The following is a 13,244-nucleotide window of genomic DNA, read 5'->3' on the forward strand; positions in this document are numbered from 1 at the left end:
CAAGCACACGAGGCAGATCACATGGGGGTCCAAGGTCGGGAACGACTGAACACAGGATGTACATCTTGTGAAGCCTCCTGCTGCCGATATGCCTTGGGGAGGCAAGGCACCAATGGGAGGTGAAGAAATTAGAAAAAGAAAAGAACAGGGAGCATGCTGAACGTTCAAAACTTGTTCGCGCCTAGCGCCAGGTCCGACGCCGTCCGTGCGCAAAAAAGGGACTGAGGTGAGGGCAGGCCCTCAGGGGTATTCCTACGCCAGTGCTTTGCCCCTGCGCGCCATACTAAATTTAAGGAGGTAGTTTACATTTTTTGCTGCCAATGGTTCCGGTGCCGTTCCCATGTTGGCGGACGCCCACAAGGTTGGAGGAAAGGGGACAGGACTTATGAGTATATTCAATGCTGGAGAAGTGATTTTGTCACCCAGGTCTATTTTGGGCAGGAAGTTTATAATTTATGGGGACAAGGTTGTTCAAAATGCTACTACAAGTGTCTGAGAACCAGGTCTGAGATGTACAAATAACGCCCAAATCAATATGCAAGATAAATTCATGGATTAGGAAACTTTTTTTTTATTGTGAACCATGAACTTGAAGGTAAATTCTCAATTTATCCAAAGGGATTTTGTAAGCAGAAGTAAAAGTAGAGAATTACAGGCACATTTTGAGCATCAAGTGGAGCATTCAATTTAAAAACATTCTCCCACTGTGGACACTAGCGGAGCATCTCCAGAACATGAGGCTTAGGATGTCTCAAATATTTAAGGTACACTTGGGAATTGGGGAAAATAGTAATCCTGACCACAGGGCCAGTTGACAGACACTCTTAGATGGGGTGAAATCTGGCACAGATTCATTGACGCCCCATACATAACATCTGCCAAAATAGGAGGATGTTGGTCAGTGTCCAGATATCCAATCTGAGGCACTGGATTAGAGTGTATGCAGTGACGATTTTAGAGTGGCTTTGGACTCATGTTGGAAGCAGGAAATCTGGGCACTGCATGCCACGCACCCTCCAGACCCATACACCCATACACTGTTGCTAAAAGGTAAAAGGTAAAATGGGTCCAGGACCTAATGTGCTACAAAGAAATAATGTGAAAATGAACAGAACAAAATAATAATAATGTAAACGAAGCAACAGATTAAAATATCAGAAGGTGCTGCGCTTCAGGATTGAGGCACATTGATATAGGCATGTGGATCCAGGAAGAGTAGAATTAAAATGTATTTCAGGGCCAGAATCGATAGAAGAACAAGTTACTCTCTTACCTGGTAACGTTCTTTCGATGAGATGGTCCGAGGACGTATTCCATATCTATGACAGTAATCAGCACAGCTGTGGTGATTACTGTCATAGATATGGAATACGTCAGAGGACCCAATCCCCTCGAATTTCCAATACAGGAAAATCACATGTGTGGCATTATTTATATTTGGATTGAGTAACAATGCAGTGGTTTATATGGTCCCTGCCATTTTACTAGAATTGCAAGGGTTCCATGGCCGTCACAGTGCTGGAATAAAGGTGGACACTGTTTATCGGAGCTGAAGTGCACCTTTTGTGCATCTCAGTCTTGGAAAAAACGGTGTATTGCAGGTCTGAGAAGAGGTGCATTGGAAGCAACATGACAATCCGGTCTCTGTGTCTCAACGCCCTTAATGAGAAAAAGAATGTGAAATGTTTGGAGCATTCCAAAAGATTTGGTCATGTCTAAGAGAGGGTGATTATAAGAGCATTAGCTTTACCAATAAAACCAGAGGATGCTAACCTAGATGAAAAGCCCATTTAATTTTTATAAAGGCCCGTAGGCCTCTGAGTGCATAGCAAGACAAACACAACTGAAAACAGTAAATCATACAGGCTGGAAGATATCAGAACCCCATTAGGAGGTCATAAAACCTTAGCAGGTTAGTCTGTATTGCGATTGAACAAGAGGGTCTTAAGACCTTTTTTGAATTCGGAAGAGGAGTTTGCCTGCCTAAGCTCAGACAGGAGTTTATTCCAAAGGGATGGAGCCTGGACATCAAACAGAGCTTCCGGAGGTCGTGAGCTTGTATCTAGGTTGTACCAATTGGGAGGGATCATAGGAGCATAAGCAGCGGCCCGGTGGGAGGGTGTTGAGGTGATTTGCCAGATATTGTGGAGCCTCACCATTACGGCATTTGCACATAGTGGACAGTACCTTGTGTGTGACTAAATGTTTGATTGGGAGCCAATGAAGATCTCTTCTGGCTTCCATAACATGGTCTCTCTCCTGGACAGGCCAAACACGTCTCTGACTGCCCCATTTTGAACAACTTGCAACACCTAAAGGTTAGCCTTCAATGTGCATAGTAACAGGCTGTTGCAGTAGTCCTAACACAAATTAATCAGGGCTGTAGCTAGTACAGATCTATTCTGTTTTGCGAAATGTAAGGACGAATATGATGCAATAGTTATGTGATGTGACCACATGATGCTCGAACATGGGTAACATGAGGTTTCATAGAGAGTTCGGCATCAAGAATAACACCAAGTGTCTTCCCCTTCTTGGACACGTTGATTTTGTTTCCTGCTTTGAGAAAACTTTCATAGTCTGGAGCCAATGTATTAATCTTTTGTCCTGAGGCTATGTTCAGGAGCTCTGTTTTTTCAGTTTTTAGTGCCAAGGAGTTAGTAATCGTCCATTCTTTAAACGAATTCATGAACTAGATTAATGGCATCTAAGTCATTACTGTAGCAGCCGGACAATTCCAGAACGACCTGGGTGTCGTCTGCATAGTTAGTGTACTGGACATCCAGGTCATTAAGGAGAGCGAGAAAGGGCATGGTGTAGACATTAAACAGCAAAGGAGAAATGCATGATCCCCCGAGGGACCCCACAGGTGACGATGTGGGAAAGGAACTAGCACTATCCAGGGACAGTGTTGCATTCCTGGGTCCAAGAAAGGATGCAATCCACTGGGAAGCCTTTTTAGAACAGTATGCCTGGTCATTCAGACTGGTGACTAACAGAGTGGTCCTCCAGGTCAGATGCGGCGAATAGACCAAGAAGAATGAGAGCTGGCTTGCGTTTGCCCACAATGCTGGCGATGTTAGATTTGAAGTCCAGCAATGCAGTCTCTGTCCCGTGCTTAGATGTAAGTAAATTGTTGCTTTCTATGAACTCCCAGAGTTGTGTAGATAGGCAACACAGTCCAACATTTTGAGTATGAAGGGGATGTTAGTAATTGGTCAAAAATGTTTTGCTATGTTAGGGTCTAGGTTGCTTTTTTTTCAGAAGTGGAGTGATCCACACTTCTTTGAGGACCATGGGAACAGTGGATTCAGCAAAGGGAAGATTGACTAGTTTAGTCACCCAGGGGGCAAGGGTGTCCATACAGCACTTAAAAATGCTGGGAGGGCAGCTATCCCCAAGGCATAATATCGGCTTAAACACTTTTACTGATCTGGGCTTCTGTGCAGGGACTAAACTCATACGGATCGTTCATGTGCATTATTGAAAGAGGATGCTAAGAAGTCGGTACAACTGCGAGAACTAATAGTCCTTCTAGGGCATGATTTTGCCAGGCAGCTTCTTAAATGTTGATGACTTCTATGACTTTAAACATAAGTGTCCCTCTTCTCTGATCCTTGGTGTTAGGAAAGCAAATACTGGGTTTGATATCTGAATGCAGTGTACTACTCTTGATGGTCATTAAAAACAAAGCTTACTACTAAGCTCTAGGACCATGAACAGTTTATTTTTGCAAAAAGGTAACTGCACTGCTGCTTTGTTCTAATGAATCCAATGTGGCAAAATCCATAAAATATTTAACATACTTAAACTGGCATATTTACATGGAAAAGGAAAATACATTGTACACAATTCCAGGCTGAAAATATGAATAACAATGTGATATTCATTTGATGGAAATGTGTTGCTTTGAAGATAGTTCACATGAAAGAAACATGAAGGTTTAGCATGCACTATAGTGAAAGATTGATTTTCATATAAAAACACATTTCTGGATAGAAGGTATTATATACAAATGCATAATAAAAGTGCCAAGTGTGTGTATATAAATATACACACACGTACATAGACAAATGCATATATACGCACACATAAAATTGAAAATTCTTCAAATGTTATAGACCACCATGATTTGAACAAGTTAGGAAACATTTGTATGATGAAAATATCAACTGTTCTTGTGTAGAGTATTAAGTACAAAAGTGGTATTTCAAATGCTTCAGAAAGAAATGCACCCATGACATAACCTACAAAATGCTTTTGTATTTTGTATCTGGCCTGGAAGAATAACAATTTCATATTTTATTCCAAGCAGCAGTTAATAATTCATCCATTTCTGTCTTGACTATAAGTGGACATTAAACAAGTGCCATCTTCTTGAGGCTGACCAGCTGATATAGGATATGGAGTTCCCAGAAAAGTCTGATGTGTGAGAACATTAAATTGACTGGACGGGTGTGCCACGTTTACTGGACGACTCTGGCAATCCTGCATGTTGCAACCAGGAAGTTGCTCTGGAGTCGTGCTTTGCTCTGCATTGTTGCAAATTGTTGTAGAAACAGAAATAACTGGTATGAACTCTTCTGAATGATTGGATCCCACAACTTCTGTCAATCCACTATTTGTCAATTGAGTTTCACTTTGAGATGCTAGTTTCACGTCTAGTCCATGAGCCTGACTACATCCAGTCGACAGCGCTTCGTGTGTTGGTGGCTTGCTGCAAACTTCAATTTGCGATGTCTCATCCCCTGAATCCAAAGACATGTCTTCTTCATCTTTTTCATTGCTTTCTACAGGAAAGAGAAATTCCTACTTAGAATACAGCTCATTAAAGTACATTACTCACTATGGAATGCATATGAAATGCAGGGAATATGGAACTCACATAGAATGCAAATCACTTCAGGGAAGGCTTTGTCTTGTACCATTTGTGCCCCCGACATTCAAACTTGACCCTTTACAGTGCAAGTCAGGATTTTCAGATAATTGCATATGGGCTTAGTTTTGGGAAATCCTGTACATTAAGTTTCAAAGGGCATAAATGGGAAACATACTTACTTGTAATGCTCTTTCTATAGATTCTCCTCCCACAAATTCCTCATCCGGATGGATATTCTCCAGAGCTGTTCTCAGAAAATCTCAACAAGGGTAGTAGTGCGGCTCAAGGGCATCTTCGTCGGCTTTCGTGCACTCTCCTCTCACACTCCTCGACTCTGGGCATGATGTTGGCATTCAGATTTATAGTATGCACTAAACCCCCCTACCTCAGCTCCCCACGATTGCCCCCCCCCCCACGCTCAGCAGTCTAGGAAATCGATTCCCATATTAAGTAAGAAACGTGTGTGAAAGAAATTGGGAACACTTTTGTAAGGAACAAAAGGTACAATTGCCAAAATGTGCAGATAAACATAATCTGGACTATATTTGTGCAACGTGCACACGTATTCTGTTTTTCTTTTTTTTAAATTCCTCTTAGGACTCACCCGCAAGAAAGCTTTTCATAAGTGGTGAAGGTTGGGAAGGTGATGAGAAATCTGTGGGAGGAGAATCCATAAAAAGAACATTATTGTAAGTAATTTTCCCTTCCATTTATTGCATCCTCCCACAGATTCCTCATCTGGGTAGAAACCTATGGCAGAATTAGTATTATTAATGGATTTATTTCCGTATCAAAGACCATAACATTCACAAATTAACACGGATCTGATCACTAGAAAATGTTTTAAAAGGACAGTATCATTGATACATTACATGTACCAAATCTCCCAAGGAAGTACATGAAAAGGAGAAAGGCTGAAAGTCTTACACTAGAAAACTTCGCAAAACGGCCAGCATAAAGTGGGCTTGGCTACCTTGAGAAAACTCCAAGCAGTCACGGTTTGAAAAAGTATGAAGGGAGGCCCATGTTGCAGCCTGCCAGGTGCCGTCACCAGCACCTTTCTTTGAAGAGCAGAGGCAGCAGCTTCCTACCTTGTGGAGTAGGCTGAAGACCCGACGGGACCTCCCTTCCCGCCTTTTCATGACACTCGGCTATACACAGTATGATCCAGCAAGATAAAGTCTGTTTTGACACCACACTGCGCCTGCAAAAACGCAACAAACGGCTGGCTGTCCATGGAAAAGGGTGCTGTTCTGACCACATACAAGATTAAAGCCCTTTTCGGGTCCAGTCTATGGAGCCTTTCCTCCTTAGATGATTGAGGCAATGAAAAAAACTGCCAACTCGATAATGTGGAAAATATGAAACTTCAAAATAACCTTTGCCAAAAACTTGGGCTGACTTTTAAGGTGACTTTCTCCTTAAAAAACATAATCAATAGGACCTTACATGATAGCACCTGCAACTCGCACGTCTGGCGGATATAATGGCCACTATAAACATGTCTTCAAAGTGAGAAGACTTGTTGTAGAGGCCCAAAAGGGAGCCACCATCAAGTAGAGAACTAGATTAAGCTGCAAGGATGGGACTACAATCTTAACTGGGGAAAACGCATGCGCAAGCCCCTTTAGGAATTCGGAAAATCACAAGGACTGAAATAAATGACACTTTGCCCAGTAGGCTCTTAAGGAAAGGGGAGCCAGGTACCCTCTAACTGTGCCCACCATTAAACATTACTTAGTCAGGGACAACAAACTCCAAGACCACCAAGGTGTGTCACATCTGGTCTGTGCCTTTCTCCTTACATTATGCTACAAATCTTCTCCATCTGCACGCATGGATGGAGTCTTAACCATCATATCTCAGCCTCTCAAGGGACATGCATGGAGACAGACTCTGGATTTGGATGTAATACCTGACCATTTGACCCAGACAAGACATTTGCACTAAGAGGAAGGCGATGAGGGGGGTAAAAAAGTTATAAAAAATAAAAGTCAAAAGGGAACCCAGTACTGAAAGTCTGAAGGACTGATCAGTTTCCCAATAACAAATGAGCAAAAAGCAGGGGAAGTAAACCTTAAGGGTTTACTTCTACTCACAAAGTCAGAACAGGTTAAAAAACGAAGCAAAAAGATTGAGGGTCCATAGAAACTATGGAGGTTGGGTTGCCAAAAGGGAAATCTTTCCTAACAATTAGTAAAACAATGGTATGATCATAAGGCTATTTAAGTAGAGTTCACTACAGGACAGCAGGTGCTGGTCTTTCTTCCAGCATGGCCCGGAGCCTTACAGGACACGTGAACTGGCCCCTATGCGATTGTTGAAAAACTTGGAGAGGTCAACTATTTGATAGATTTGGGTAACCCAAATAGGCCCCTAGGGTCTTTCACACCAACAGATTGAAAGCTTTCGTCCCTATGTTTGAAATATGAGCCATACTCTTGGCCGCAGCCAAAGAGGAGAGTGAACCATTACTGGAACCTCTCAACGGTAGGCCTCTCTCCATAACGGACAACTCAGCAGCAGAGTAAGTGCAAATCGCTGTTAAATAATATTGCCCCTCAGTTTTCTTCTACACAAGTGTTGATTCCTTGGAGACAACATGATATAGACACTGCTGCTAGTGTACCTGTGAAAAGCATACAGGATGTCAGATTCTGTAAGAAAACATATTAAGTCCGGGTTGACAAAATGTTTGATCTAGGAGTAACTGAACACTCCCGCAGTCTATGGTCTAGTCCAGTTGTACTTGCACCAAAGGCATGGACTTAAGATTCTCTACAATGCCCTAAATGCAACCACCAATACTAATGCACATCCTTCACCACAGGAATGATGCTGTTTTACGTCCACTGCAAAAATTGGGTAGGGAAACACCCTATCCGTTTCATCAGCAAATCGCTTATAAATATTAAGTTGAGGTGGGTTATGTTGGAAAAAGTGTTTTGCCATTGTGTGATCCTTGAAAACGTCTGGACTCTATTAGGGTATACTTTCAAGGTTCAGATAACCCACAAACCCCTTCAAAAACTGAACACTGCTCAGTTGGTCCATGAGCCTTCAGGTGTTCGACTTATAGTGTATAGGCCAGGATGCCCAGATTGTAATGCTGATGGGCTGTCCAGAAAGTATAACCAACTGGAACAGGAGACCTATCTAGGGCTAGATTAACTCCCAGTGTCTCTTAGTGTGGGGACGGACAAGTGTTGGGTAGCTTTTCTTTTTCCAAATCTTGTCCTCTCTATCCTAAGTCTCCCAGCACTACTACTGAACTCATTGGGATTTTGTTATTGACTTTGAAGATGAGATCTTTTTTTTTCATCTTCTTCACCTCCTGCATTGGCCCTTTTTCTTGGAACACTGGACCCCTCTTCCAAGGTTCCACTATGGGGAGATCTCTCCCCTTAGTTATGGCTATCATGGTTTCCTAGGCAGCACCACCCACCTAATGTGGTGTGCTGCCAGGGGACCTCCGGGTCCCTTTTGCAATGTCGATTTGTATTCGCTAGTGTGTCCCCAGACCCACCAGTACAGGAGTGGTCATCTCTTTTAGGACTTTAGTATTGTATTGCTTGCAGCACAAGCCATTTATTTGGGGTGCTGTGAGGAAAACTTTTGTGCCCTTCTCTTTTTACCAAGTAGCATTTTTGCTACTTTCCGGGCAACCTCGGACCAGCCTGGTGGCTGTCTTTATTGTTTTACCTATTTTGTGGATGCCTTATCCTGGGCTGCCTTTTTGGACTTGATAATGCATTAATGCGGGCCATATACTCATAATTGTCTCTCCTCATGTTCTAAGTCCTGCTCAAGATGGCCTGTCCTTTGTTTGCTGTCCTACCCTGCTAGGTGGTGGAGGGAGCCCTTTCTTCATGCACCTTGGAAGGCTTCTTGCAAGAAACTTGTAAATACTCTCCTTTGTGTGTGTACTGACAGGAAGGGGGGAGGTTGCCATCTACCCGATTCCGCATTCCTCGCTCTCCACTATTGGACAGCCACCTCCATGTTTGCATGCTGCAGAGACCTTATTGGAGGGCTGGGGTCGTCCCAGCCAATTCTCTCGATATGAGGAAAACAAGCTGGACCCAGAAACCAAGTCGACCACTAGAGCTGAAGCGATCCGAAGATGACGACCAAGGGACTCTGGAGGACTGCGGCAGAAACCAGCTTTTGCTCAGCTAATGCCACTGCGCTGTACACCTCGACCTTCTAATCAACAGGGAAGACCTCTTGCGAAATGCCTTCCTCCCAAGACTGTTGGGACCAACCAGTCACCTGTCCTCCTCAGAGTACACCACCAGTTTTTTGTTGACAGAAACATGTATCTTTGCATTTCCTCTTCAGTTGTTGATCGTTGCAAGGACTTCTGGCCGGCCAAACGGCTGGAACTCTTCTTGGGCACCCACAAGGCTCTGCTGGGACTCTCGAAAAACCAATGTGCTGCCCGACAAGTTGTGAAATGCCTGCTTACTCTGTCTGGGGTCAATGCAAGAATTTCATACATGAAGAGCTCCGTTGAAGAGCTCTCCTTCATCATGGAACCAAATTTGGTTGTCCACCCTTACAGTCAGATCTCCAGAGAAACCTAAAGATGACCGGTGGTGAACGCCCTCGACCTTGCGACCCTGCACGTCGTTCACAACAGCGAGCCTTATTTTCACCAGAAATTTACTCACCAGGGATTGTATTCTACCTTTCTAGAGGTTTGGGCCTGAGATGCCTTATATTTGTTGAGCCACCCGCCCTCCCCATTGGGTTTGCGTTGGGTGTAATGTTCTACTTACCATAGCGCTATCCGGTACTGTCCCAGGACAGTGGTGTCTGGGTCAGTACTTCTGTGGGTCATCCATGAGAACTTCAGGGGTGGTAGCTGTTGCTCCTTTTGCTGGAACACAATTTCAGACCCTTAAGACCCTATTTCTCATGTTGTATTTTCCCTGCACTACGTAACCAGTACTTTACCTGCACTAGCTGAGTGGGACTTCTTGGACTACTCACATTTCATCTCAGAACCCTTTTTGGAACAACTGGTACAGGCTGTGGCTGGACTTATGAAATAGTAGAATATGGTGCTGGGTCCTACATAATTATAAGGCCTGTGTATTAATATGTGCTTAATACCTGTCCGCCCTACTTTTGTGAATGCATTTATTGTTCAGATAACTGCTTGTGATTCCAAAGTAATAACCGGTCTATAATGTGTTACCTAGCTACGAGATGTATATTTGTACTAAAGTATTTTTATTTACATTGAAATATTTAAAGTGTGCCTTTAGTATTGAAATATAGTATTTTTTTTTTATAACTTACCTCTGTGGGTCTTTTTCCTATGCATCCTGCTAAGTGTACAAAACAGTGCCCTCTTCTCCTTAGTGCAGCCTTTCTGCTTAGCGAACGCTACTTACGACTGGCTTTGCTCAACTGGGGTTGTGAACAACCTTGCTAACGCTAGGTTGGATTTTCCAAGTCCTACCCCAGGTAGTAACTGTAAAAAACCCTGATAACAATGGAATTACACCAAATTCCATAAGCTCCACTGTACAAATGTGTGTTGAGAAGGCAAATAACTATTGACAATCATCGTATAAACCTTGAAGACGACAGATTGTCGAAAGGAATAGAGAACCCAAAATGTGGACATAGGGGGAATGAATAGTCGTATTCTTCCTCGCAAGCAAGTAGTTATTAGGGAAATGTCCCTGGTAAAAGATAATCAAACAGTGAAGGAAAAGACCAAGCTTTCAAGCAATTGGTCGGGGTGTTGAAAAATATGTGGTAATCTCCAACTACTTTCAATGGCTCTCGGAGGAGTGAATTAGAGCCTATTGCCGAGTGACAATGTGATCAATCCACAAATGAAACTAAAGTAAATGATGACTATGTGACTGAACTATTGTAAGAAGAGTGATGGCAATAATGATGGGCGAGCACACAAATGCCCCTCACACTCCTGTATCCCAGGGAAAAAACTTGCCATTGTGTTCCTCAAGGGACCCCTAACATCCAAATGCTGAGACAGGGTGACATGTCACAGACATGAACACACGCTTATAAAACGAGGCTACCTCGCATTAGAGAATTAGAGATTGCACCTGCCAATATTCCCAGAACTGACATTACTGGAAATTGTAAATTGCATGATTTAATGAAACAAGAAAATAACACCATGCTGCAAAATTCTGGGACAGTGACACAGGCCTCCAGACTGGCCTCCCCTAAAACAGTTCAAAAGAGTTTTCTAAATCAGGTACAATGGAGGAAACCTGCACACCCGGACAACCCGAGTTTACTACTCTATTACTTGTTCGACTTTGGGGGTCCTGAATCACTCACAAGAGAACGTGTTCTGGGCCTCATGAATGAAATACCGGTTCTGAGAGTGCTATCCTCAGCTGACATCAAGCTAGTCGATTTTATCCATCTGGAAAGACTAGATTATGTCCGCCTGGTATTGCATTCCATATCTGTTTATGATACTATTTTACAACAAGCAGAACTGTTTGAACAAGATGGGTTACAATGTTTTGTCTTTTTGTCCTGGCTTTACGAAAGCAAGCGATAATTGTTATGAAAACATTCAAAAGACAAGTGAGGGAGGTAATCGACCACAAATCAAGTTGCACAATGTTGGAGAAGATGAAACAAGTTGCAGATGGTTAGCCATGTCTCTCAGAGAATCAATAATTCAACTGAGAGACATGAAGGCCAATCTTTAATCACAGTGGTCTCTCGATTATCTCTTGGAATTTCAGGGGCTATTCTCATCTTTTGAATTCATTGGAACTGGGTTAACTGCTAACACAGTACTCTGATTTGTTTGCAAGAAACGTGGATGACTGGCCTGTGTGTTCTGGCTGGCTATGAATGTTTTTTTGAACCTGCTAGCCAAGGAGCTTTGGGTCGACCGTCAGGAGGTTTGCTCACAGCGGTGCAAATGAATGGTCTCTTCAATGTTGTGTATTCAAAAGGAATATTACATGGAATACTGTCTTTATTACTTGAATTTACACAAGACGCAGGAGTTTCTTATCTGCTATTGATAAACGTGTATTGGTCGCCTAAACAGAATCTTGATGAGGCTCTACAAATCATGAATGACTTTATTTCTAGCCAAATGGCACAATACTTTGGTCTCCAGATTATTGTTTTGGGTGACCTAAACGTTGAGATCACTCAGGACGGGGACCTTTTTCTCACACCCATCGTAAGATTGGCAACCACTGTTGGGAGCCTCCATGGGAAAAAGCTCTCTCTAATGTTAATGTGACTAATAGGAGCAGAAGGAGATTGCAAGGGAATCAGTGGTATACCTTTTTTCAGATCTGGGGCTTAACCTCTGCTTGAACAATTGGAGGGTTCCGTCATGTTCCAACCTGGTCAGATGAAACGTATACGTCTTTTATTGACTACATATTTATGTCCCAGTATCTAATACAGCTTGCTCAAACATTTCAAATTTATAAAACAACTCTAAGTGACCACAGTATGCCGTCAGTCACCTGGCATTTGGTCGTAAATGTACCCAAAACCAGACTAAAATGGCATGCTGGAAATGTCACTAAAGTTAATAAGCTATTTTTGAAAGTAAACACAGAGACTACTTTTCATGAAAAATGAAACTTATACACTCATGATTCCTTCTCATTATATACAGCTGAAATGTTAGATAAGATCAGTTAAAATGCGTTTAACGGTGCCTCAAAGAGAGCTAGATACAAACACACTTTCGATGAACAGGTGAGATTGAAAAAAAAACTTTTGTAATAGAGAGATCAGGCAACTAAGGAATTCGGACTTAAGCCTCGATACCGTCAAGGGGGACATTAAGAAGTTGAAACAAAACCAGAAAAACTGGTTAAAAAATCATAGATGTCTTCCCCATCAGGCCGACAATGAAGCCATGCTTGAAGCACTCACAGATGGGTCCAGTTGAAAGTTCTGGTTAGTGTTAAATGACCTTGAGTATAGATGAAATGCCATTACGGAACGTAATTGGCGTGACCATTTCGGAAATATATATAAGCCCAGGGATGGAGGGGAAAAAATGGAAGGGCACTTTTCCTCAGCCATGGGCTATAAAGTTTCTGATTGAAGATATTTAAATACGAATAAAACACGCAAGCTCATCTCGAGCAGCCGCCCCTAATGGCCTATCTAATTCTCTCCTCAAGGGCGATCCACCCCTCTGGGCGAAGATCTTATTCTTTTTATTTTAAGACATTATTACTAAAACAATCCCAATGTCTTGGCATTTCTTGTATGTTATACCCATCTATAAAAAAGGAGACAGAAACTTGCCTAAAGATCACCGGCCTATAGCAATATTAGATGCCGACTCAAAAATCTTTGCTGGCTTGATATTTAATAA

General features: G+C 42.6%; 1 protein-coding gene across 2 annotated transcripts in view; it reads right to left on the minus strand.

The window, feature by feature from the left end:
* Positions 1-3,705: 3,705 nt before the first annotated feature.
* Positions 3,706-13,244, minus strand: part of TASOR (transcription activation suppressor) — a 1,979,545-nt gene continuing 1,970,006 nt past the window's right edge. Inside the window, exon 24 of one of the 2 annotated variants that reach the window (XM_069643664.1) lies at positions 3,706-4,790. In XM_069643664.1, the coding sequence (XP_069499765.1) occupies positions 4,327-4,790 (464 nt within the window). In that variant the 3' untranslated portion in view covers positions 3,706-4,326. The remainder of the gene's footprint in view (positions 4,791-13,244) is intronic. The other variant, XM_069643665.1, reaches the window with a different exon arrangement.

The sequence above is a fragment of the Ambystoma mexicanum genome, chromosome 2p (assembly GCF_040938575.1).
Source record: "Ambystoma mexicanum isolate Mex_15411 chromosome 2p, UKY_AmexF1_1, whole genome shotgun sequence".
Lineage (NCBI taxonomy): Eukaryota > Metazoa > Chordata > Amphibia > Caudata > Ambystomatidae > Ambystoma > Ambystoma mexicanum.